Source organism: Lissotriton helveticus, chromosome 4_1, assembly GCF_964261635.1.
Source record: "Lissotriton helveticus chromosome 4_1, aLisHel1.1, whole genome shotgun sequence".
Taxonomy (NCBI): domain Eukaryota; kingdom Metazoa; phylum Chordata; class Amphibia; order Caudata; family Salamandridae; genus Lissotriton; species Lissotriton helveticus.
In genome coordinates this window covers 1877895929-1877922933 of record NC_136063.1, presented here as the reverse complement: position 1 = coordinate 1877922933, position 27005 = coordinate 1877895929, and the positions used below count along the sequence as shown (strand labels likewise).

At 46.8% G+C, this 27005-nt stretch overlaps 1 protein-coding gene across 4 annotated transcripts in view; it reads left to right on the top strand.

Moving 5' to 3' along the window:
• IL13RA2 (interleukin 13 receptor subunit alpha 2) overlaps window positions 1-27005 on the top strand; it is a 774005-nt gene that overhangs the window by 197596 nt on the left and 549404 nt on the right. For all 4 annotated transcript variants that reach the window (XM_078688528.1, XM_078688529.1, XM_078688531.1 and 1 more), the window contains one exon: window positions 10995-11146. In XM_078688528.1, the coding sequence (XP_078544654.1) occupies window positions 10995-11146 (152 nt within the window). The remainder of the gene's footprint in view (window positions 1-10994; window positions 11147-27005) is intronic.

Below are 27005 nucleotides of genomic sequence, written 5' to 3'. Positions count from 1 at the left end.
GCATGCCTGTATTTGAAAACGTTAGCTCATTGAAATCAGATATATTGGCTTTGTCAAAGCTTATTTATTGGAAAAAACTCGACGAAAATAACATTGGATATAAGAAAGCAAACAGAAGGGAAATCCATGGAGTGAAAAAGAAAGGGAAATAAAAATATATTGAAAGGCAACCAGAAAGACATACAGCTAGATTCTTGAAGCCAAATTGCGATAGCAATTGCTGCGAATTCGCAATTGCCATCGCAATTTGACGAAAAGGAATTCATGACACAGAAAAGATCAAAAAAGCGAATTCGCAAAAAAAAAATAGCGACGTTGCTATTAAATTCGCAGAATCCCGGAGGATGGGCATTAGCGATTTTGAAATTGCGAGAAACCATGGAATCTGCGAATTAAATTGCGAAGTCGCAAAACATTCGCAATCGACATTCATGAAAAATCGCTAAATGCAAAATACCTGGAAATCGCTATTTGCGACGCGCAAAATAAGAAGAACACAAATCAGGTGGTAACCAGTAAGGAAATTTTTTTTTTCTTCAAAAAACGGTTAACAAACTACCAACAGGTGCAGGGCTGACCAAACACATTTAAGGACATGCAGCTGGAGCCTGAGGATTCTCACAATGCCTGGACTATACATGTTGGTGAGGCGGCGAAGGCTACAGCGAGCAGCACAGAACAGTCAGAGGATCCAGGAGCGGATATTCCGCCAGCGGGTCACCCTCCTGGGCCAAACCAGGGAGCAAATTTATGCAAAGTACCGCCTGAGTGGGGCTTTGATCATCAAGCTCATCCAGGACCTGGACCCCCTGATGCAGCACCCAACAAGGAGGACCAATGCCGTGCCCACACATGTGCAGGTATTGTGCAGCCTGCACCTACTGGCCTCCAGAAGCTTCCAGGGGATAGTTGCTGTTGCAGGGGGGATATCCCAGCCCTCCATGTCCCGCTGCCTAAGGAGTTTCCTGGATGCAATGCTGACCCGGCTACACCACTACATATCATTCCCCACCACCCAACAGGACTTGAATGACACCAAGCTGCAATTCTATAACATTGCACATTTCCCGCATGTAATTGGATGCATTGACTGTACCCACATCCACATCTGCCCACCAGCACAAACGGAATACTTGTACCGCAACCGCAAGTCCTACCACTCCCTCAATATCCAGATGGTGTGCAACGCCAAAAATTACATCACGGACATAGTGGCACAATATCCGGACAGCACACATGACTCCTTCATCTTCCGGCACAGCGGCATTCACACACGACTGTCCAGGGGAGACTTTGGCGAAGGACACCTACTGGGTAAGTACACATGCCCCCATATAGTACACTGTGATCATGTATCAGCGCAGAACAGGCACTCACCCTGTGCTTATCACCCTCAGGTGACAGCGCCTACAGTCTACGGGAGTACCTCCTCACCCCATACCTCAACCCTGCCACACCACAGCAACGGCGTTACAATGCAGCACACATAAGAACAAGAAATTGCATTGAGAGGACATTTGGCCTATTGAAGAGCCGTTTCCGGATACTGCACAAGACTGGTGGGGCCATCAAATACACACCTGAGGTCTGCTGCCGCCTCGTGGCCGTGTGTGCAATACTCCACAACATTGCTACCAAGCGCAGGATACCTGTTGAGATGTCTGGCAGTGAGTCAGAAGGGGCCAACCGCCCGCCTCCACATGTGCGTCATGCAACCACATCACTATTAACTGTTTCTAGTGCACCCATTCCCCTCACAAAACACTGCACTCATGCATGACTAATGTAATAATGACATGAGTGTGATTCAAGTCAGACCATTATTCTTTATTGTTCATGCACAATAAATTGGCCTTTACTTATACTGGTGTCTCATGAAGAGAGTATTACTCCATACCTCCCCATGCTGGGGTAGTGGGCTTGCAGGGGTATACTGGATGGCCTCCCTGAGAGAGTCTGAGGTTTCAGTGTCGGTTACGACGAGACGCCCCAAGTCGTCTATCTGTGTCCCGAGGGACGGTGTTGGCCCTAGTTGGTGCTGTTGCCCTGCTGCTGCGGCGTCATACAGGCATCGGTGGCAAGGATGCGCTGCTGTTAGTTGACGCTACCTCGCTCACGTCGTCAGGCCCCTCTGCTTCTCCATGGGCAGTGGACTGGCTGCCGAGCACTGCTGCTGTAAGAAGATCCAGTGACCTGGCCACATCCTGGCAACACTGCACCATCTGGCCCTGCATGGCAAGTGACCTGCGTGCCAGCTTTGATGTTGCATTCCCAACTACATGGTTTGACTGGGTGTAGGCCGATAGGCGGGCCAGTAGTTGGCGGTGGCGGCGGCGGGTCATGTCCTGCTGGGCTACCAGCAGCTGGCTGTTCTCTCTGACAGCAGCGGTCATCTGGGCAATATTGTCACTTGTCGTCTGCAGCTGGGTGTGAATTGCTGCCAGGTGACACGCCTGTGTACGGTTCACCGCCAGCATGCAGCGTTCAATGGGCAGCCCAGGATCAGGTAGTAGGAGCGCCCTGCCCGTGCCTGCTGAGCCCTGACGCTGCTGGCGCCTCAGTGCGCTGGTGTGTGATCTGGCTCCAGCTGTGCGCCTCGTCTGCCTCCTAGGTGCAGTTGGTGGGGCCTGTTCCACTGCTGTGGCTGTTTGTTGGGGTGTGGGCTGCACACCTGTGGCTGCAGGGGTGGCCCTGTCCGCACGGGGTGGTGGTGGTGGTATAACTGCTGGTGGCTGTGATGGGCCGGGTATACATGCATGCAGGCTTGCTTTCCCTGACTGGCTTTAGGATTTACTTTGAATTTACAGCTCTGGCTGTGTTCAGCTAACTGGGGGTATATGATTTCACTACGTCTACCACAATGCATTGGGGCTTTTCAGGTGTGCATGGGCTGCATTGTTGGGGATGTCATATTGCTAGCTCAGGAGTCATGGGCATTGTTGGGGGACAGGGTCGCAGTCGCATGGCACTTACTTTCAGATTGTTGGCTGGGTCGAGACGAGTCCAGCTGCATGACCCCCACACAGGCTGCTGGTGCAATAGTGTCCTCTATCAGGTCCTCCAATGGGGTGTTCGGTGTGGCTACAGGTTCCCCTCCACCGGTGGCCAGTCGCTCCCCAAGCCTCTCGGCAATACGCTCCTTAGACCGACCTCTCAGGTCGTACCAGCACTTTTTAAGCTCATCACTTGACCGCTGGGTCACCCCAACCGAATTGACTTTAGCGCAGATGCGCTGCCAGATCCTGCGCTTATCTGCCTCTGGCACCCTCCGGGAGTCTTTGCCAAAGAGCCGGGCATAGTCCTTGGTGACCTCCTCAATCAGATGCTCCAGTTCAGCTTCTGAAAACTTTCGTTTTCGCTTCCTCTCCTGCACACTGCTCCCTACTGCATCCTGGGACATCCAGGTGAATTTTTTCCTGCTGGGGTGCAGCACAGTCTAAGGTTTGCAGCTCTTCAGTATCCTGCTCCCAATCTCTGGCTCTGTGTTCTGTTTGTGGGTGGGGTAAGCCTACTTCCTGGTTGTGATGTCATCAGTGGGCTCGAAATGCGACTTCCCGTTTTTGCGATCTTGCAAAATGCGATATCGCTAATTGCGAGGTCGCAATTTCTACATGAAAAATGCCGATTCTGCGATTAATTAGCGATTGTGGCAAGATCGCAATCGGCAATTGCGATCGATTGCGATTCGCATATTTGGTTCGTATTTCTACATGAATGCCATTCTGCGATTATCAAATTGCGATTCGCAATTTTTCGCAATTTGCTAATCACAGATTGGCACCTTCATGAATCTGGCTGGTAGATGTGAAATTGGTGAGAGAGACACGAAAAACTGTTCAAGCTAAAGCAATTACCAAAAAACACTTGATGAATTGAAAAACATATTTGATTTCTGTATATAATGTTTGTATAAATAAATAATGTTATGTGTGATGACGCGCTGCATATTTGTTATGTTAAATAGACCCTCGTGTCTCATGATTCGGTGTACTTTTGAGATGTAAAATAGTTATGGATGAGGATTACTAATGCCTTTTCGTCTCCCATGGCTTCCATCATGGCCCACAATTTATCCTGAGTAACAGTGTCGAAGGCACTAGATAAGTCCATGAAAGCCAGGTGGATGGAGCCCTTCCTGACCTTCATGTGTTTACTAACAATTAGAGACAAATTAAGACATTGCTCAGTGGTGCCCATCCACCTCCTAAAACCATATTGTGTGTTAAGTATAATTCCTGTAGTGAAGGCCCAGACTTCTAGGCGGGTGAGAAGGACCCTACCTAGTACTTTAGCTGTGGCATCAATCAATGGAATAGGCCTATAGCATGTCAGATTGTTCCTATTGCCCTTTTGTAAAAACAAGGATCACTATTGCCTCCATCCATGATGCGGGCAAAGTGCCAATAATGGCTGCTTTAAAAACATTTGTAATTAAAGTTGCCTATAGACTTTAATTTCTTTTAAAAAGGTCAAGGGGACCCTGTTTGGGCCAGGGGCTTTCAAGCAAATACCCTGCACTAAGGCCTCCTCCACCTCAGCGACTGTGATAGCCAAACTAAGTTGGGTGGCTATAATTATATCATTGGGTATCTCCCTTTGGTTCACGTCTATTACCTTGAGTAGGGTCTTAAAAATACCAGAGAAGTGAACTTTCCATGAGTCACCCATGATCAACGAGTCCATTTGCCTCACATCTTCAGAGGAAAATGGCCGATTAATGGTTTCCCAATTTTCTTTTATCTTTTGAGCTCCTGCTTTTTCAAGATCCTCCCATGCCACCCTCCTCATTTCTGCCTTTCTTTCTCCAATCACATTTTTATATTTGTGCCATATGAGTTTAATTAGATCTGTATCATGAGGAATGAGACGAAGGGCGCTTTTTAGTTCCTTATGGCCCTGGAACATTCCATATTAAACCATCCTGCCTCCAAGGGTTGCTTTTTGGGGGCATTTCTGGTCAGCTTTTTTGGCTATGTCTGAGCAAAGTAACTCAAAATCTTGGATAATTGCAACCGGGGAGGAGTCTAGTTGCAAACATCCATCGTTTAGATTAATATTACTTTTAATGATGTCTTCCTCAAATTTAGAAGGGTTTACTTGTCCCCATTTCAAACTAATTCCTTTATTGGGATGATATTGAATCGGATATTCACCACTTTTCCCTGTCTTTGGCTTTAAATTGAGAGAAGCAATAAGAGGATAGTGATCACTTGCACAATTTGGGTTAACCATAAATTCCTGAATGAGTGTAGTAAAGTTTCTAGTTATTAACAAAAAATCGATGGAACTGGCCCTCCCATCACCAACATAGGTCAGCATTGCAAAGAAGAGTTACAAGCGTAATTGTTTAAAAACCATAAGTCATTTGCTACAAGAATGGAATTTAAAGCTTCACCCTGGGGCGAGTGATTAAAATAGGACAGAGGCTGGCCCTCAAGAGTCATGATTCAGTGTACTTTTGAGATGTAAAATAGTTCCAGTGCTAGCACCCAAAAGGGGGAGGAATGATACACCAAGCAGTCAATAGTATGGGTTTAGACAGTTCTACTCTTCCATGTGGAGCCAAAGCTTACTCTGTGTATTTCTAAAGAATTGGTAAAAATAAGCCTTTAGACAGCTCAAATGCACTAGATTCCGGTGGCAATCTCCAGTACATCGTGGAAACTCTTCCTCTCCCACTGGCACATCTTTACTCTCTTAATTTCCATTGCTCAGTGCCGATCAGGTGCTGAGCATATGTAAATCCATAAAATCTGGATCCCTAGATCCCTGTTCTTCTGAGATAATTAAATTAGCCACAGAGACAGCTGGTTAACATTTTCAATGAAATGTTTAGCCTGGCATATTATCCAAAAGCCTGGAAAAAATCCTCCATTCTGTTTTTACTGAAGAAATCCAATCTCAGCCTATTGGATCCCAGCCATTTCCGGCCAATATCACGTCTCCCCTTTCTGGCCAAAATTGCTGAAAAGGCTATAAACAAAGAACTGGCTTTGTTTATCAATTCTAATCATCTCCTTGACTCATCCCAATTTGGGTTCAGGAGTGAACAGGCACCGAATCAGCCCTGATTATTGCTTCTAAAGATTTAAGAGCTACTCTGGACAAAGAATATGAACAAAATACAGGGGTCACCCATATAACCCATAGGCTTTTGGGTATATAACAAGAAAAAACAACAACGTAAAGCCTACGGAACACTATTTTGTTTTTTTGTTTGAAAGACTGGATACCATCAATTGTCCAGTCTTGGGACAGTCCTTCTCCACACAATTAAATTGAGATAATTTCACTTTAGAGTGTCTCCAAAAAATAGCCAAACGCATAAAGCAAAAATCCAATATATAGTTCAACTTTTTCTTTTAATTAAACCACACTCGACCTTGATTATTGGTCTCTTGCTTTAAACAAAAACTGTACACGATTTATATATATATATACAAAAAACACATATACTTTTGAACTTACATACATATATACACTTTTTTTCAAGAACCAAACTCACGGTTCTAATGCCCCACTTATTTGAACAAGAATGTCAATATATAATTTTTTCCATGACATTCCTTCTCTTAAGATCACCAAAACAAACACAAAAGCAATGAAAAAAGGAGTGTATGAGGTTTTACCACTTTAGACCTCTCTTGAAATGGCACTCTCTTGAATAATTATTTCATTAACAGTGTTCAAACAAATTTCTTGTTTTGGAGTCTTCCAATTATGTGTGTCGACGCGTTTCAGCCTCTGTTTATTCCACGCCTCATCAGGACTACGAGGGCAAATATACTAGAACAAGTGTAAATTTACTGTAGCCAGAGCTCCACCTTCTTACGTAAACATTTTCAATTATCCGGGCTATAAACTTGAAGTCCTTCACTGAAGGCTAACATCCCCACGGAAAATGAGCCTCACGGCGTGTTCTTTTAAGCATTCTAATAATCCACGAGGGTAACGCATCCCAATCCGGTTAGTATGCAAACAGAGCTCTGTATCTACATTCAGGGCGCCGATCGCGTTTACTGCGTGTGGCTGCTAGCAATTTCTTGAATCTTCAACCTGTTTATCTTTGAATAAAAAGCCCTACTTCATAAATCTCAAGACTTGGACCTTACTTCTTCTTGGAAAGAGCTAATATTGTACATTTGTGAATAACTGTTGCATACTCTTGCAAGCAATATAATGTATGTATAATTTCCCTTGTGCGGGTCTTGTTGTTATCATCCGATGTGGATGATACTCAGATTGTGGTCTCAGTGTCCGGTAAATCGGAGGACACTACGGTCAGATTTCGCAGCTGCATGAAACAAATAATCAAATGGATGCCAACTAACTACCTTTAACTGAACTCCGGAAAAACGGAGATTCTTTTATTGAGTAATAACACCTCTTTTTGGTCCCCAAATTAGTGGCCAAAAAAAATTGGGTACCCTGCCTATCCCTGTCACTAAAATGAGAAAATTAGGGATTCCTTTTGATGACAAATTGTCATTAGAAAAGCAAATATATGCAGTGAATTCATCTTTCTTTTTCACCTTGACAATTCAGAGAAAAAGGGTTATTTTATCCCGCAGGATTTGCAGAAGACGGTTGTTAACGTTCTTGTGCTTTCCACCAGGATTATTATAATGCCCTCTATACCAGCATGCAGCCATAACGTTTAAACTGCAAGTTTGTCAGAATGCCTCAGCTCGCCTGCTGCTTGGGATTCCTAAGCATCAGTCAGCATCACAGGCCCATTTCCAGTTAGGCTGGCTACCAGTTAGGAAGCTCATAGACTTCAAGGCTTTGTATATTGCCTTTAAGGCTCTCCATGATTCAGGCCCCGACTATCTGGAGCAAAATTTCTCATGGTTCATCCCATCCAGTTCTCTGCGCTCTTCGTCAGACAATAATGTGGGCATTCCCAAATTGAGAACGTCACATTAAGGCGGTAGAAGCTTTGTAGTTTGTGCCGCTAAATTGTGGAATTTTCTACCTCACCTAAAGAAAAGCTCAAGCCTTCTTTCCTGTAGGAAAACGCTAAAATCAAGGCTTTATAATTAACTAGAAGCCCGTCCCGACGTTGTCTGGGTATGAAATAGAATGTGTGTAATGTGTTTATTTGGCAAGGGCAATTTATTTTTAAATCTTGCTGTAGACAACATTTTTTTTTTCATTAGAATTGGGACGGAGAAGGGCCAGCTGCAGCCTGGTTGATGTTAGCAGGCGCGTGTAATTGGTGTAGTGATCCGCCGCCTGAGCCCGGCTACAGCCCTGGTTGATGTTAGCAGGCGCGTGTAATGTCGTTGAATGAGAGAGTTATCAGCCGCGGGTAAATCCGTTTAATGAGAGAGTTCAGTGACAGCGAGTAGGAGAGGCTGCAGTAATTGTCCCCGCAGACATGCTCATTTGCGTGTTCCCCCGCTTGAGGCCCAGATGCAGGCCTGTTTGATGTTCGCAGGCGTGTGTTCCCCCATTGAGGCCCAGCTGCAGCCCTGGTTGGTGTTATCAGGCGCGTGTAATTAGTGTACTGATCCGCCGCCTGAGCCCGGCTAGAGCCCTAGTTGATGGTCTAATTTCGTTGAAGGAGAGAGTTCAGTAACAGCGCGCAGGAGAGGCAGCAGTAATGTTACTTACCAGGCCTCCAGCTGAACGCGTTTGTCATGCCCCCAGCACACAGCCACAGCAGATGATCTTCTGATTAATGTACGACCCACATGGCATGAAGGGCGGAACGTAGCACTCGCCCCCAGCGTTTCTCACGCCCCCAGCATGCCCCTTGATGCGGCGCAATTGCGTTCACATGGCATGAAGGCTGGACACACGCCCCCAGTGTTTCTCATGCCACCAGAGAGTCACGCCCCCAGCGTGCCCCTTGATGCTGTGCAGCAACGTAATTGGCGCTTGTATGTACGACTCACATGGCATGAAGGGCGGACATACGCCCCCAGCATTTGTCACGCCCCCAGCATTTGTCACGCCCCCAGCACATGCCCACAGCCCACGATGTGATGGCAGTACCACACGCCCCCAGTGTTTCTCATGCCCCCAGAGTGTCACGCCCCCAGTGTGCCCCATGACGCTGCGCAGCAACGTAATTGGTGCTTGTATGTACGACTCACATGGCATGAAGGGCGGACAAACGCCCCCAGCATTTGTCACGCCCCCAGCATTAGTCACGCCCCCAGCCCACACCCGCAGCACAACGCAGATACGACCACAAGGGACTACTTTGCTGGCACGGTTCTTTTACCTTTTAAATGTATATGGTGTCCTACGGTACAATTGTATGTCTTGCACTGTATGATTGTGATGAACACCACTGTTTCTTGAAAAGTTAATAAAAACAATTTTTAAAAAAAATGTATATGGTGGCCGTCTGCATAGCCTATTTCCTTCTGCTGCAACTGCCCTTTCCAACGCTGTATTGGGTGTTGTGATTGGTGCTGTGGTTACTGAGATTACCCACCTCAAAGGATTGGGCTCTCTCTTTATAATAATAGTATGGATATGGATGGGTTCGTGTCTTGACATGCTTGATTTCTGTGTTTCTGTGAAATCCTGGTTTTTAATTTTTTCCCTTCTGTGGCTAGTAGCGCCAAGACGTCTCTGGGCAAACCCGTGCTTTATACATTTTCATTTAATTTCATTTCAAATGGGTAGGATATGTTATTAGCCTCATTTGCAAATGTCACAGGGACTTGGCCCTATTTGTCTGAAGAGACCGCGTATACTGGCATAGAAGTCAGCCAGTGAGGCGCAACTGTTCGCCACTCGGACCAGGTGAAAAAGTTGTGGCATTCCTAAAATTTCTTTTCCAATAAGGATGTGCACCCTTTTGACACTATTATAGTGCAAGGCGCTGCAAGCCCGTCTGTTTTATTGATCCGCATTATAGTTCACATCTGTTTTCAGCTAGCATTTTTATGATTTGATGATGATTTTTTATTGGATGTGACTTGTTTCTGTGAACAAGTTATACAAATAAAAACAGAATGACACAGAGTGACCACACATCATGGTTACCCTAGCATACTAAGGCAGGTGTGGAAACCTGATCTAAATAACCTTGTAAACTGATGTTATCGATATCACTAGCACTGCAGCATGCCAGTTGTGCAGTATAATATAAAACATTTGGAACCTTTTATTAAACGTGAGGAAGTTTTTATATCACATAATAGGATCTTATGGAAGAGGGAGTTAAAGTCAGCATTCTATCAATCCTCTTCTACACAGAGGGGTTCTTTCTTCTGTTCAGAAAAGTTTATTAGATTTTAAGTTAACAGATAGATAATACAAAAAATAGTACAATGTAAGTACCAAATAGAAATATATGAGGATTATCAATATCAATAAAGTTTAACAGGTACAATATAATATAATGTTACAACAAATTAAAAAGGGAGGGAGAAGAAACAATTATACATATGCTATTAATAATCATAAGATAGAACTACTAATAAATAGAAACTGTGCAAGAATATCAATAAAAAAAACTTAACTTATCAAAATACTAGAGGGGTTCTTAATGATTTGTAAAGCTTGAAGGCAACCATATAGGTAGCGTAAAAAGTATTATGTATATTTTATTAAAATATTTTATGCGTAGCCCATTAGTGACAATGGATGGCCAATATTTAGATCTGAGCAGTAAACTGAGAGGTAAATCAATGTAGCACAATTATAGAATGCACCATGGTTGATCCCACAATTCATTTTCCAGAACAGAAAATGGGGGATAATGCATGGTAACTTCGTGTACACCCACTGGCACATAGCACTTTTACCATAACCCGTTCAGAGAGCAAACACTATTTTATACAGAAAAATGGATACCAAATACAATGTATTCCTGTGGTCACCTCCAGCCGATGCCCAGTATATGAAAGTGTTGACACTAATGGTGTGACTTGTTCCAATGTATGCTTCTAAGACACTGTACCTTAGAGGTAAAAACTGGGGTGAACTGACTGTGGCCTTTTCATTTAATTTTGATGCCTTTCCTATGGTAGTTGCCCCACCCAGTGATTTCCAGTTTGTGGATCCTGGTTACTTGGGATGGATGGTCATGCAGTGGCAGTCACCGAAGGATGTTCACAATTTGAGCAATTGTGAAGTGAAATATAAACTGCAATACCATAAGGATGACGAGCAAAGGTGGAAGGTAGGACTCTTGCTTTATAAGGCATAACATAATTGTGCGGTAATGTTTATTCTGTACTCAAATATTGCACATGACCTTAAGTGACTTTATCGCATGTAGCTGGGAGCCAGGCCTAGGCCCTGCAGTGGTCAGATATCATTGCCTGTCATGCTAGATCAGTCTCTGCTGAACTGTAAGCCAACCAACAAGAAGAAAGGAGTCTGCTTGGTAAAAGTAGTCAAGGCACACGTTGAAACATTGTGTACAAAGTATATGGTTTCAGGACAGTCGCTGAAGTCTAACGTGGTTGTCTTCACACTACAGCTAAGCCATGCATCTTTCAGACTGCAGGGAAATAAACAACCAGTGCACCCATCTAATATACTGTGGGCAGTTGAGAAATAATACAGTATATATATAGGTGTATGCTTTTTGAGGGATGGTGATAGGTTTACGTAATATATTGAGAATGGCTAACCATGTTAAAGAAGTACTACTGCCAGTTCTCAACTTTACTACACCGTTTACCCACTCTTACACAATGTATGGCCAACCACTAGAAACAAGATCAATGCCAGAGGCCTTCTAGGTGCATATCGATCAGAAATGTTGTTACTAAAGTGTGTAGAGCCACAATGATTCCATTTAGCAGCGCATCTTGGATATATAAATGGATATGTTATTCTTAGTAACTCAATGTTTATCTTATTATGTTTTATTTAACAGTTTTCTTGAGAAATAGTTGGCACTATAGACTAAACATGGAATGATGTTATTTAGCCTGAGTTGACAGTGTTTAATGGTTTGGAGGAGTGCTTTGTGGTGTTTGGCCTTCACACGAGAGAGATGACTCTGTCACTGCACTTCCTACAAAATATGAGTATTCATTTCACTCGCCTACAACACACATGCATTATCTCATATTTGTTCTGTATATGCAGTCTGGGGCATATTCTGGAATCGGAATCTTCAATAAAGGTTCTTTCCCCATTATTGAAGTGCTTATTCGTAGCTTGGTGACAGTCCAAAATAAGAATGCGGACCCACTGTAGGAACTGCAAGCACTGTGCAGAAGAGAGGGTATCAGTTACTTCTGGGGACTGGCCTATTGGAGGTCTTCCTCTTATCACCCTAATTGGTTACTTTTTATCCTGTGTCCCCCCCCCCACCTTCCAATTAGTATTTTAGATGTAGGAAATGTAAGTGTCTTGTCCCCCCCACTCCCCTTTTAAGAAGGGTCTCGCTTTCCCTCGTATTGTGCTTGGACCTCTCCAGTGAAATTTGCGGCACTGACTGCACTCTATCACTGCTCCCACATGAGAAGACGGCAGCTGACATCCTACATCCTCTGGTAACCAGCACAGAACACCGTTTGTGTCATATGTGAGAACATGCAGTTCAATAGAGTTTTTGTCAAGTCCAGAAACATCAAGGGCGAGATTACGACTTTTGGTGGTGCAGATGGTACACCACGGCCATGCCCACACACCGCCAAGAGTCGTTATCTCCCGCCCGCCAAATTAAAAGATTTTGTAGTTTGGCGGGCAGCATGGTGAACCACCACCGCTGCGCAACTAAGAGTCTGAAGGTCCTTGGACTGCAAGATTCATAATGTGGCCCTCTGTGATCATCTTGTGTGTGGCTTATGTCCTCTTTCCACTAATGCTGACCTCCTGCAGCCCACTTCTCCACGGTAATCCATAACTGGGAGAAGGCATTAACCTCTCTACTCTTGTCTCTGGTGGGAAATGACTTTGCTAATTTAATCTCAGCCAATTTCACATATTGTAACAACATAGCATGCCTCAGGGAGGTTTGAAATAGTGGGCTTTGCCCATAAGCGATAAGCCCTTGTTGATTTTTCTCTGTAGTCTCATTCAAGGGTTGCATTTTTTCTCCATGTGTTTTCAAGATTTCTAATTACGCTCTTACTGGCATTCAGCTCAATTGTGTACGAAATATTGGAGGTTTTTTCTTTGACTGTGTGTAAGGGATGCCAGTTTGTTGCCAGTGTTAAGAATCTTTGAACATTTTCAGGGGCATGAGGGATATCAACATCTGACACAACAGATCTGCCATTAGCACTTAATTGTTAATATATTCCACCCCTTTGTTTTTCCCGCATCCAGGGTATGTTCTGACTTTTCGTTGAGGGTCATGGTGGGTTTATCAACAAAAGAAGAGAGGGGGGACCCTGGAGCTATTAAAGTCCAGTGTCCATGCTCCTATATCAATATCAAAACAAAAAGCGGACACTGTTCCTCAGCGTCTGGTGCAAATAGTCACCTGAAACGCACGGGTGCAAATAGTCACCTGTATATTAAAAGAAAGGGTTGCAAGAAGGAGGGAGGAAAAAGGAAAGCAATACCTTAGGCACACAGGACCCACCCAAGGAGTGGAAAAACATATTTCGTCCTCTGTTGCCCTCACACACCCATGGGGGTGTCATGCTTCATCATCGGGCGTTTGCTCCTCGTAGGGCCGGCGCTGCAATTCCCTACGGGCCCCCGAAGGGTCTCTTTATCGGAGATCTTTTTAGGACAGCCGGATGGTGCAAGTGGGTGTGTGGGGTGGGGGTCCAATGAGGGTAAACAAGTGCGTGCAAAGTGAAAATTAGGTTGAAAAGGGGTAAATATGCAGCAGATGTTTAATATATATAACCTTAGCAGATTTAACTGCCCAATAAAATCTTGTTCCTGTAGGTATACTAACCCCAGGAATCAAGAAGGTCATGGGTCGACATGTTTCGCGCCTCCGTCGCCTTAAGGGTCGTTTGCGCTTCATCAGGACCAGTATTATAAAATTATGTGCACGTGAATTAAATTAAAATACCCTCTAAATTCAACAGGGCGGGCGGTAAGGTTGTAAACCCGTAGTCTGGCTACAGCTTCATTGTATGTACTGCTCCTGTTCAATACCTAGGAAGAGAGAACATAGTAAAACAAAGATATATGCACATCAGTAACAACTTGATGTCATAAAATGTGCCACCAATGTGTGCACATCGTTTTCACATAAAAAACAACAAAACTGGCTCATGAGACACTCAGAGCACCGAAGGTTACTCAATAGGGAACCCCCCCTAAAGAGATATCACTATCAAGATCTCTAGGGAACCCCTCAGTGACGAAAACTACATCTACTCGTCAATCGCATGCGTGGTACAAGCAGTTGCCCCAAATGTATTATGAACATGACTCAAACTCTCAGTAACTGGCGTCAATAAATGCAAAAGGCGGCACCATAAACAATGGGTGCCGTCAAACTTATTAATCCTCCAAAGTGCTCACCTCGCTTTTTGAGCGATGTCTTCTCTGGCAACAACATTCGGCGCCCGCACATTACCGGGCTTCGAATCACTAGACAACAGAATAGAAATAGAGACATATGCAGCCATGAGTCAGACTGTGACCCCAACTCAGAAGTTACTGAGTAGAGATGTACAGATACCTTCTGCGGAATTTAAATCTAGCCTTACGTTTGTCCCCGGGTGCTGCCTCCTGTGCACCTACCCAGTCCGAATGTCAGCCAATAGTGAACCAAACTAGGCAAGGGCGTTTGTGCTCATTAAATACTTAGGGAATACACCTGGAAGTAAACCCTTTCTGGGAAGTCCTACGGGAATAAGAAGGTGAGCGCATGCGCGACAGCGCGTATTTGATGCGCATGTGCATGTATCCGGGTAACTAATCCCTAATGCATGCGCAATCGATCAATGAAAGCCATGATGCCTATATTGCCAAGTAACAAGCTTGTTAAAATGTTACTAGACATGGCCGCATACTAAATTAATCGGCAATTCATCTTTAAACGCATACGCGCTACACATATAGATTCTTTTGTGCACGTGTGAAAGTAATTCATAACCTACTGACCCTGGACAAAGTCATGGTGGGTTGTCACTGCTTTTCAGAAATAATCTGTGCTATCAGATAGTAGGGACTAGGATGTGAGGGATATGATTGACTGGTACAGGTTATGTAACAACATGAATATTACCTTGAATTGTGAAAGTATCGGCATAAACAAGAAGCAATCCTATGAGATTGACAGTTTTCTAAAATAGGCATAAGTAAGCAGCGGACGTGACACCAGGATACATGTTGGATCCAGTAAAGGTACAAAGTCATCATGTTGATGACACAGAATGTGCTGACATTCAGTTCAAGCATTTAGAACCTCTGAATATGAACTCCTGAAAGTAATCTCATTGTCTTGGGCTATTTGTATAAGTGTAAGATAGGTTGTATTTCGTAAATCAAGCCGAATTTCCATCAAGTTGGCCTGTGGCAATTATATCGCCACCAAAACCTTGTGGCAAACATGGGTGGAGGGTTATTGCTATGGAAGTATTAAAAGTGTCTGTACTACTGTCAGCAACACAAAGACTCTGCTGCCTGTCTTTAATACACAGATCCTGGTAAATGTGCCAGCTGTCCTTATCATAGAGCCTTATGCTTATCCTTAATAAAGACACAGCCACCTCTTCTTAATGCCTATACCTGGTTGATAGAAAGTGCCACTTGTCCTTGATCTGACTATTTTTCCTGCCCCAAACAAATAACTTGTGTTACACATGTGCCACGTACAGACATGGCCAGCTGTAACACTTGTACTTGATGCATACAGTATCACCACTCCATGAAAATTCTGCTGCTTGTCCATTCAACAGTGCTTGAGTAGTTTTTTCCCAATATCTATTAATTCACAACTTACATTTATAAATTGTACTCTTTTTACCACCTTTATTTTCAATGTTTTATTTTAAAGCACAGATACAGAAATGTTTACGTAACGTATGGAGATGGCTGTCCAGGTGATTAGAGGCTGTGTGAATGCTAGTCTACATAAGTCCAGGGTTTAATCAGAAACAATCTGATGATCGCAGCCTCCTGTGGTATCAGGTTTAACCAATAAGTTCTGTGGATGGAAACCCAAGCTGCCCACATACCAACTCTTCATGGCGAGTGGTCGTTCTCTGCTCTATGGGGTGAGGATACATTGCAAATTTGGGACTACCTCAGGACTTCGGACACGACTTCTGGGTCTGGCCCCAGGACCTGAGATCTCTTCATGTGTGTTATAAGCCATACCCTATTAGATTTGTAGATCCTGTTGTGGACTATAAAAAGAGATTTTACATCACAAAGATAGCCCAGTCCTTGCCTTCCCACATGGTGAGTGGGGGAGCCACTGGCCACATCCACATTTGAATGATTGAGTGTCTTACCACAAGCAACAATTGGGAGATTTGTTTGCCTAGAAGTGTAGTTAAGGGGAAAACACTAATCTTTTCTGGATCAGCAACTGAAAGTTACCAGAGGCTGGAGGGACAGGGTTGCCCCTGTTATGGACTTTATGAGGGATAAGTCCTCTCTCTAGAATGCCTTGATATGTATGCAACCCCTCCATACATGCCGAAGTGAGCCCCTTTCTCCATAACCTCTCCAGCACAGGCCTGACTCCTGATGATCACTTTTGCACGTTAGTTTGTTTGATTTCAGAGATTGTGCTAGTTGCTCCACATGTCCTAAGAACTATGCTGTGCCTTCTGTTCATAAACAGTCTATGCTTGTTAGAAATGGCCCTTTCTGCAGGGTCACCTCCAAACGTTTTCCCTTTTTCCCTTTAGTTTTCGTTTATGTTGGCCTTAGGACTCTGTGCACTTTCCCGCTGCTAAACAGTGCTACAGTGCCTGTGCTCTCACCCTAAAATATAGTAATATTGGCTCATGCCCAATTAGCATATTTCATTTACTTAAACATCCATAGTACAGTGCACACATCTTCCCAGGGCCTGTAATGTCAATGCTACTAGTGGGCCTGCAGCACTGATTTTCGCCCTTCGAACATGTCTCAAGCCTGCCACCATGCAGAGCCAGTATGTGCAGGTTAAAGTGCCATTTCGACCTGGCAAAATACACCTTTTGCCATGATCAAACCTTCCTTTTACATATACGTTGCTCCTAAGATAGGCCCTGGACATCCTATAGGGCAGGGTGCAATGCATTTAAAAAGCAGGACATGTACCTTTAAGTTTTACCTGTTCTGGTAGTAAAACACACTCGAATGGCAAACAGTCTTTCACAGAAATGGGATACACAACAGAGAGCCTTGCACAAGGATGGGATGAGCAGCCAAGAGACTCACACAAGGATAGGATGGGAAATACCCCTTTAAGGCTGCGCCTACCATTTAATGCTGAAATAATGAACAATAGATGGTTTTCTCAGGAGGTAAGATGCAGTTTCAAATAGGAATAGAGAATTTTTTTTAAGAAGTCGAAAAGGTGATGTCAGGAGTCTCCAAGGGTAATTCAGACAGAGTGTCTGGAGAACACTTTGTTTTTCACTACTGCAAGGTCTATATCACCTATAGAATAGCATTGGGATTACCTTATTATATCTTATATGTTTACTTTTCAAATGGGGAGATATAACTGGTTCCAGTTTGGTATCTCTGGAATCCTAATTTAAAATCCAAATTTATGGTGAAGTTGGATTTCAAATTACAATTCTAAAAATTACACTTTTAGAAAGTTGATATTATCTTGCATTGGTCATTTGGTGCCTGGAGTCTCTATCTCTGGTCACATGACTGGGTGCAGTTGACAGTTGGGCTTTGTGTATTCATCCTAGACAGCCACGCACATTGGAAGCTTAGGTGTGACTGAGTGGGCCATCACTGGCATGATGGGAAACAACCCTTATCCAGGCAACTGACGATCAAGGCCGAGCGGCATTCCTGATACTTTTGGACTTGTCCGCCGCCTTTGACACGGTCGATCACGCCACCCTCATCGACCTTGCCTCCTCCATAGGCATCAACCTAACTGCCAGGGCCCTTTTAGCCTCAATTCTGGCCAACTGCACCCAATCGGTGAAACTAGGCGACTTCTACTCCCCAGTATTCGCTCTCCCATGTGGTGTGCCCCAAGGATCCTCGCTAAGTCCGACCTTATTTAACATCTATGTGTCGGACTTGGCCAGGGTCATCAAAACACATGGGATGAGGCTAACTTCATATGCCGACGACACCCAACTGGTGCTAGCAGGGTGCACAGTCTAAATATCAAGTTTGAAATATCGACCTACAAAAATATCGTGTTGGAAATATCGAAGGTACATAATATCGAGGTCAAGAATATCTTTGGACAGAATATCGACCCTAAGGTAAGTAATATCGATTTTTTATATTGATGTAAGTAATATCGAAGTTACTAATATCGATATTTGTATTATTGTTATGTATTTTATTATGTATGTGTAATATTTTTTTTGTTAAGTGTTAGACCTGACATCATTGGCGTGAGTCTCCCTTCCATTTTTGACGGATTGCCTCCTCTGTTTTGACCTATTTTTGCTGGTTGTATGTTTTGGGCCCTGTGCCACTGCTAATCATTGCCACAGTGCAAGTGCGCCCTATGTTAAATTGATATACTGATTGGATTCCATGATTGGCTTATTTGATCTACTGTAAGCCCCTAGTACAGTGCACCATGTGTGCCCAGGGCTTGTAGAGCAAATGCTGCTGGTAAGCTTGCAGCACTGGTTGTGCCACCCACAGAAGCAGCTTGTAAAGTGTGTCTCAGGCCTGCCATTACAAGGCCTGTGTGTAGTCTGTGACTACCATGTCCACTTGGCCAAGTGCACCCACTTGCCAGTCCCTAAACCTTCCCTTTGCTTCATATTAGACACCCCTATGGTAGGCCCAAGGGCAGGGTGCATTGTAAGTATAAGGTAGAACATGCTCTGACGTGTGTAGCATGTTCTAGTAGTGAATTACAGCCATTTTCGTTTTTCACTATTGAAGGCTACCTGTTCTCATAGACTAGAAGGGCAGTGAAGATTGTTACATCCCTACAATCCTAACTGACTCAGGGAACATGGTAGAAATTCGAGTTTAGTATGCCTGAACACCGAATAATAAAATACATCTTTTAGTAAAGTTTATTTTAATATCTGTGTTTGCAAATACCACTTTTAGAAAGTAGGTATTTGCTTGCCTAACCATTTGAGCCCGCCTCTGCTGACTTGTGTATTTCTTGTCTGGGTTTGTGTGTGACAGGGCTGGGGAAATTCCAGGAGACAGCCTGGGACAGCCCAGTGGTGAATATGGAGATTTACCTCCAGATGGGAGGGGGAGAGTGCACCTGGGACCTGAACAGGGCTGGGCCTTCCCTCCACAATGCTGGCTCCACCCCCTGTGGCTTGTCTGATGTCTCTGCCCTGCACAGTGAAAGAAGAAGGGGAATCCTGTCAACAGAGTGCTCCAGAGCTGCATCTTCCCTCTCCTGTGCTGGCTCCACCTCCTGTGGGGCGTCTGATGTTTCTGCCCTGCACAGTGAAAGGAAGAGAAGAGTCATGTAAACACAGTGCTCAGGAACTGGTTTGAACTGCCTCTGCCTTCAGAGAACAAAGGATTTTGGGGTATAAATATTGGGACCCAGTCCCACACACTTTAGATCACTTCTGGAACAAGAAACCTTTCTGCCAAGGAGAAGAACCAAGGAAGCTGCAGGAGTTTGGACTGCCCCTCTGCCAGTGTGCTGTTTGCTGGGTTGGCCTGCAGTGGTTACTTTATTGCCAAGGGAAAGGAGAATGAACTTTGTAAGGACTTTCTTCTACAGAATATTCTCCAATATAATATATATTCTCTTGAACTGTGCTTGCCTCCTGCTGAAGTCTCAGGGCCAAAAGACTTCACCTCCAGCTCCCTCCTGAATTTCCTTGCTGGGAATTCTGACTCCAGTCACTTGCATGCCGCTGGGAGCTGGAAGCACGACGCATCGAGAAGAAGCGTGTCGCCGCTGCAGCTGAAATCATCGCAACGCCGGAGAAGCGAGAGTTCGTCGCATCTCCCTGGAAGCGTGTGTTCATCGAAGCTGTCTGCTGTCGCATCGCCGGAGAAGTGCGACGCATCGAGAGAGCTGTCATCGCATCACCGGAGAAGCGCATCGCAGGGCCTGTCGCGGCTCCAAAGTACAGAGTCGTCGCAAGGCTGCCAGGGCGTCATCGCATCGTCATCACACCGCCGCATCAAGGGCGCCATCTTCTCGCATTGCAACTGGATCATCGCATCGCATCATCGCATCGCATCAAGGCGCCATCTTGCTCACCGCAACAGGTCGAGAATCTACGCATCACCTCCGCACCGGTAAGGCTCACGACAAGTCCCCTACTCTGCGCAAGCATTGAGGAAGGACGCAAACGTTCCCCCAGGTCACAGAACCGACGCATCTCCCCTTCTGCGAGCCTTTTGTTTACTTTGCGTGCCGCATGCAAGAACTTTGTTGAGAACTTTGTCGCTTTTACCAACAACTTGAACTAAGAGACTTTTATCATCCTTTAAGTAATCTTTAGTATAGTATTGTGGATTTTTGTCGTTTGTGGTCTTGTGTTTTAGGTCTATATAAAGAATACCTATTTTTATAAAACCTGTGCTGTGTCCATCTGTAGTGCTATCACTGTTTTACTGTGTATATTCACAAATGATTAACACAGTGCCTCTGAGATAAGCCTGTCTGCTCGTGCCAAGCTACCAAGGGGGTGAGCAGGGGTTATTAAGGAGAGTAATCCCCTTGTCCTGACTTAGAAGTAAGGGTCCCTATTTGGACAAAGGTGATAACCATTGCCAACTAGAGACCCCCATATCTAACATTGAGGGGCTCATTAGGATGGCGGACGGAAGAGCCACCGCGGCCCTGGAGTAGGCGGAAAAAGCCCTTTCCGTGTCCGCCAGCCGCGGATACTCCGTCCGCCATATCAGGATAGGAAAACGTGTCAAGTTTCCGTCCGCGACGGAAAAGGACGCACCGCCGCCGAACTACACACGACCACGTGGCGGACGGAACACTCCCGGAGGCCCCGCCGTACGTACTGACGTCTAAGACCGTCCCCCAAATCAAGATGGCGGAAACTCCACATAAAACCGCAGCGGAAAAACAACCTGACTGAACACGGCGGAATCCACACAGCGAACATAGGTGACATAGCAGAGATACCCACCGCAAGCTGACCACCACCATGGACCCAGCGCTACACGCTTTCCCGATGCTCTTCGCGATCCACCACGTCCTAGTCATGGCCCACTATGGACGACGACGCAGGTAAGGCACAAACCATTGGCTGTCTGGAGGGGAATACCAGCAAGGGACGTGACGTAGGGAGGGGGAGTGTCATGTTACCGAAACCACTGATGAGAAGCATATACGAATACACATTTGTAGTACGCAAGCAGGAATGACAACGACAGACCACGAGACTTGATAGACTACCTTTATTGTACAAAATAGGGGAATAATCACAGTGTATGCGTGAGCATGGGCAAAGTGGGCACCAGAGCAGCGACATCATAGGCAGGTAACGAGAGGGCAGAATGCAGTATCAGAGCACCAACAGGGCATTGTAGAGTACAGAGCAGGTACATCATAGGCAGGTAACGAGAGGGCAGAATGCAGTATCAGAGCACCAACAGGGCATTGTAGAGTACAGAGCAGGTACATCATAGGCAGGTAACGAGAGGGCAGAATGCAGTATCAGAGCACCAACAGGGCATTGTAGAGTACAGAGCAGGTACATCATAGGCAGGTAACGAGAGGGCAGTATGCAGTATCAGAGCATCAACAGGGCAATGTGCAGTACAGAGCAGGTACATCATAGGCAGGTAACGAGAGGGCAGTATGCAGTATCAGAGCATCAACAGGGCATTGTAGAGTACAGAGCAGGTACATCATAGGCAGGTAACGAGAGGGCAGAATGCAGTATCAGAGCACCAACAGGGCATTGTAGAGTACAGAGCAGGTACATCATAGGCAGGTAACGAGAGGGCAGTATGCAGTATCAGAGCATCAACAGGGCATTGTAGAGTACAGAGCAGGTACATCAGAGGCAGCACGTGAGGGGGGCCAAGTGCATCAACAGTCCATTGCACAGAACAGCTCCATCAGAGGCAGCACGTGAGAGGGGCCAAGTGCATCAACAGTCCATTGCACAGAACAGCTCCATCAGAGGCAGCACGTGAGAGGGGCCAAGTGCATCAACAGTCCATTGCACAGAACAGTCACATCACTGGCAGCACATGAGAGGGCAGAATGCAGTATCAGAACAGCAACAGGGCAGTGTGGCCAACAGAGCAGGTACATCAGAGGCAACATATGAGAGGGGCAAAGTGCATCAACAGTCCATTGCACAGAACAGCTCCATCAGAGGCAGCACATGAGAGGGGCCAAGTGCATCAACAGTCCATTGCACAGAACAGTCACATCACTGGCAGCACATGAGAGGGCAGAATGCAGTATCAGAACAGCAACAGGGCAGTGTGGCCAACAGAGCAGGTACATCAGAGGCAACATATGAGAGGGGCAAAGTGCATCAACAGTCCATTGCACAGAACAGCTCCATCAGAGGCAGCACGTGAGAGGGGCCAAGTGCATCAACAGTCCATTGCACAGAACAGCTCCATCAGAGGCAGCACGTGAGAGGGGCCAAGTGCATCAACAGTCCATTGCACAGAACAGTCACATCACTGGCAGCACATGAGAGGGCAGAATGCAGTATCAGAACAGCAACAGGGCAGTGTGGCCAACAGAGCAGGTACATCAGAGGCAACATATGAGAGGGGCAAAGTGCATCAACAGTCCATTGCACAGAACAGCTCCATCAGAGGCAGCACGTGAGAGGGGCCAAGTGCATCAACAGTCCATTGCACAGAACAGTCACATCACTGGCAGCACATGAGAGGGCAGAATGCAGTATCAGAACAGCAACAGGGCAGTGTGGCCAACAGAGCAGGTACATCAGAGGCAACATATGAGAGGGGCAAAGTGCATCAACAGTCCATTGCACAGAACAGCTCCATCAGAGGCAGCACGTGAGAGGGGCCAAGTGCATCAACAGTCCATTGCACAGAACAGCTCCATCAGAGGCAGCACGTGAGAGTGCAGAATGCAGTATCAGAGCATCAACAGGGCAATGCGCAGTACAGAGCAGGTACATCATAGGCAGGTAACGAGAGGGCAGTATGCAGTATCAGAGCATCAACAGGGCATTGTAGAGTACAGAGCAGGTACATCATAGGCAGGTAACGAGAGGGCAGTATGCAGTATCAGAGCATCAACAGGGCATTGTAGAGTACAGAGCAGGTACATCATAGGCAGGTAACGAGAGGGCAGTATGCAGTATCAGAGCATCAACAGGGCAATGCGCAGTACAGAGCAGGTACATCATAGGCAGGTAACGAGAGGGCAGTATGCAGTATCAGAGCATCAACAGGGCATTGTAGAGTACAGAGCAGGTACATCATAGGCTGCACAAGTACGTGTCCCTACCAACCCGTCACAGGAACCACAAGAGTGCCACGCAGTTCTCAATGGACACACCATGTGAAATAACATTTGAGTGAAGTGTTCAGCACCTCACATCACAGAATCAGGGGGACTGCGTGAACTACCTGCCTCGGACACACTGGCAGCACCAGCAACAGGAGTGTGAGACACAGCCACAGCCCGAGTGACACACACATGGGCCACGGACCCAGACACACTGGCAGCACCAGCAACAGGAGTGTGAGACACAGCCACAGCCCGAGTGACACACACATGGGCCACGGACCCAGACACACTGGCAGCACCAGCAACAGGAGTGTGAGACACAGCCACAGCCCGAGTGACACACGCATGGGCCACGGACCCAGACACACTGGCAGCACCAGCAACAGGAGTGTGAGACACAGCCACAGCCCGAGTGACACACACATGGGCCACGGACCCAGACACACTGGCAGCACCAGCAACAGGAGTGTGAGACACAGCCACAGATGTAGTCACTGACACGTGAGCCACTGACCCAGACAGACTGCCAGCACCAGAAACAGGAGTGTGCAACACAGCCACAGATCTTCTAACTGACACGTGAGCCATAGACCCAGATACACTGCCAGGACTTGCAACAGGAGAGGGCACAACTGACACTGTGCCACCATCTGATACATGAGAATCAACTGCACCAGCGCCACTGGGACAACTGAAATGATGAGCCACAGGGCTGTATGGGCCAGGAGGCAGGGTGGGCCTGGGAGCTGGGGATAGCTGACCTAGAGCCAAATCGGGGTTGGCAGGTGTCAATGGTGTGTGTCTGCGTTTCTTAGGGATGTGTGAGTGCACCCTGGACAGGACAGGACTGGCAAGTGGTGGGGACTCCAAAGAATCACCACCCACCATAGGTGGAGCATCTGCAGCCGGGGATCTGGTTTCTGGGGACGTGCTGGAGCCTGCTTGTCGTTTGCTCTGTGCCTGCCGCCTGGACTCGGAATCATGTGTAATGGGGGATGCAACAACAGGGGACACCCTCCTCTGCTTCTGACTGGCCTGGATGGGAGTGGAGGTATGGGGGGACTCCGCCGCGGAGACATCTGTTTGGCGTTCAGTAGAAAACATCAGCCTCAGTGCAGCCAGGGGTGAAGTATGCCTGTCCTTGATTGCGCCATTGTCCATGCTAGATGCCTTGTCCGTAGGATGTGCCTTATCCTTAGGTGGAGTGTTGTCTCTGGATGTAGCCTGTGCCCTGGTCGCTGCCCTGTTCCTGCCAGCAGACTTGTCGTCTGTGGTGCACCTGTCTCCAGTAGACACCTGCTCTCTGTGTGTGTCCCTGCCCTTGGGAGATGGACCTTGCTCTGCTGTGGGCCTGCCCTTGGGAGTCTCCCTGCTCCTAGGAGGTGCCTTTGTCTTGTCACTGTCCTTGGGAGTGTCCCTTTCCTCTGCTGTGGGCCTGCCCTTGGGAGTCTCCCTGCTCCTAGGAGGTGCCTTTGTCTTGTCACTGTCCTTGGGAGTGTCCCTTTCCTCTGCTGTGGGCCTGCCCTTGGGAGTCTCCCTGCTCTTAGTAGGTGCCTTTGTTTTGTCACTGTCCTTGGGAGTGTCCCTATCCTCTGCTGTGGGCCTGCCCTTGGGAGTCTCCCTGCTCCTAGGAGGTGCCTTTGTCTTGTCACTGTCCTTGGGAGTGTCCCTTTCCTCTGCTGTGGGCCTGCCCTTGGGAGTCTCCCTGCTCTTAGTAGGTGCCTTTGTCTTGTCACTGTCCTTGGGAGTGTCCCTATCCTCTGCTGTGGGCCTGCCCTTGGGAGTCTCCCTGCTCCTAGGAGGTGCCTTTGTCTTGCCACTGTCCTTGGGAGTGTCCCTTTCCTCTGCTGTGGGCCTGCCCTTGGGAGTCTCCCTGCTCCTAGGAGGTGCCTTTGTCTTGTCACTGTCCTTGGGAGTGTCCCTTTCCTCTGCTGTGGGCCTGCCCTTGGGAGTCTCCCTGCTCCTAGGAGGTGCCTTTGTCTTGTCACTGTCCTTGGGAGTGTCCCTTTCCTCTGCTGTGGGCCTGCCCTTGGGAGTCTCCCTGCTCCTAGGAGGTGCCTTTGTCTTGTCACTGTCCTTGGGAGTGTCCCTTTCCTCTGCTGTGGGCCTGCCCTTGGGAGTCTCCCTGCTCTTAGTAGGTGCCTTTGTCTTCTGACTGGCCTTGTCCAAGGTACAGTCCATGGACATGTGAGTATCCCTTGCCTTGGGAGTACCTTTTGTGTTGAATGCCTGTGTAGCTCCTGAAGGCATGTCCCCCAACAACACTTGTGGATCCTGTGTGTGTACTCCAGTGTATCTGACGTCGTCTACGTGAACAGATTTAGCTGATCTAGGGGATGGGGTCTGTGCCCTGCGTGCCCTGACGTGCTGTCTGACGCTGCTTCTAGTGCAATAACCTGTATTTGAGTCCTGCTCAGAATAATCACTACCCCCTGAGACATCCAGTGGTGTAGATGGGGAAACAGAAGTAGCACCCTGTTCATGCGACTGTACTATTGCAGACGACACACTGCTTGCCAATGACTGCACTGTCCTGTGTAGACCTGCAAGATCGCCATGCATCCCTTCCATGAAAGCCACCACCTGGCCCAACTTCCTATCATGGTCCTGGAAAGCATTTGTCATATTGGTCTGCCCCACACACAGCTGTCGCAGCAGATCAACGGCCTCAGCACACAGTGCATTTTGGCTCACCGTGGCAGGGGCAGCGGTGCCTGCACCGAACGCCACTCTGCTCCCCCTACTCCTCCGGCCACGAACAGTACATGGTGCAGTTTGTGGAAGTGTGGGCCCTGTGTGCTGTCTTCCGACAGAAGGTGAAGAGTGCCCACTCCCAGTCTGTGACAACAGTGCAGGCTCACCAAGAGTGTCCGACGAGGAGGACGATGGTGTCTCCACATGCGAGTCCTCAGGGACGGTCCTGTCCCCCTCTCCGGCGCTGGCCTCCTCTGTGTCTGTCTGCGTGTGTGCGAAGTCTGAGCCGGACTCATTTCCTCGACTACTCTCCGCCGTCTGTGGCTGAGTGTCCTCTGTCATACCTGAAATGCACATAAAAGATGTGTGAGTCATGGGCAGACTGACGTACAGAAGGAACAGGATTGCCAAATTACATAGCTGACAAACATTTTGTAGCCCTCATCCTGCACATGGCCCACCTCTACCAGTCATCCTCACATTTCCTGCCATGGGGCCATGGACCACTAGGGGATGTGCCTCAACACTCAACTACTAAGCAAGTGGCGTGTCAACATGGCGGACCTGGATGTCAAATGAGAACCACCCAATGGGACCAAAATGGCATCACAGACATACATACGCAACACGGAACTCAATAGTGTGTCTGTGCACCAATACATGCATAGCACTCACAGGTTTCCTACACAGACAGTTTGCTCACCGCTAGTTTGCTGTTGATCGGCACTCAGACGTTCGGCCAGTTCAGGATGCGTCACTGCAATGATACGGTGCATGAGAGGGGTCATGGAGCGTCGGGCCAGACGGGGCGTCCTTGGAATCAGGCCCAGTGTTACTTCCGCTACATTCTTGCTTA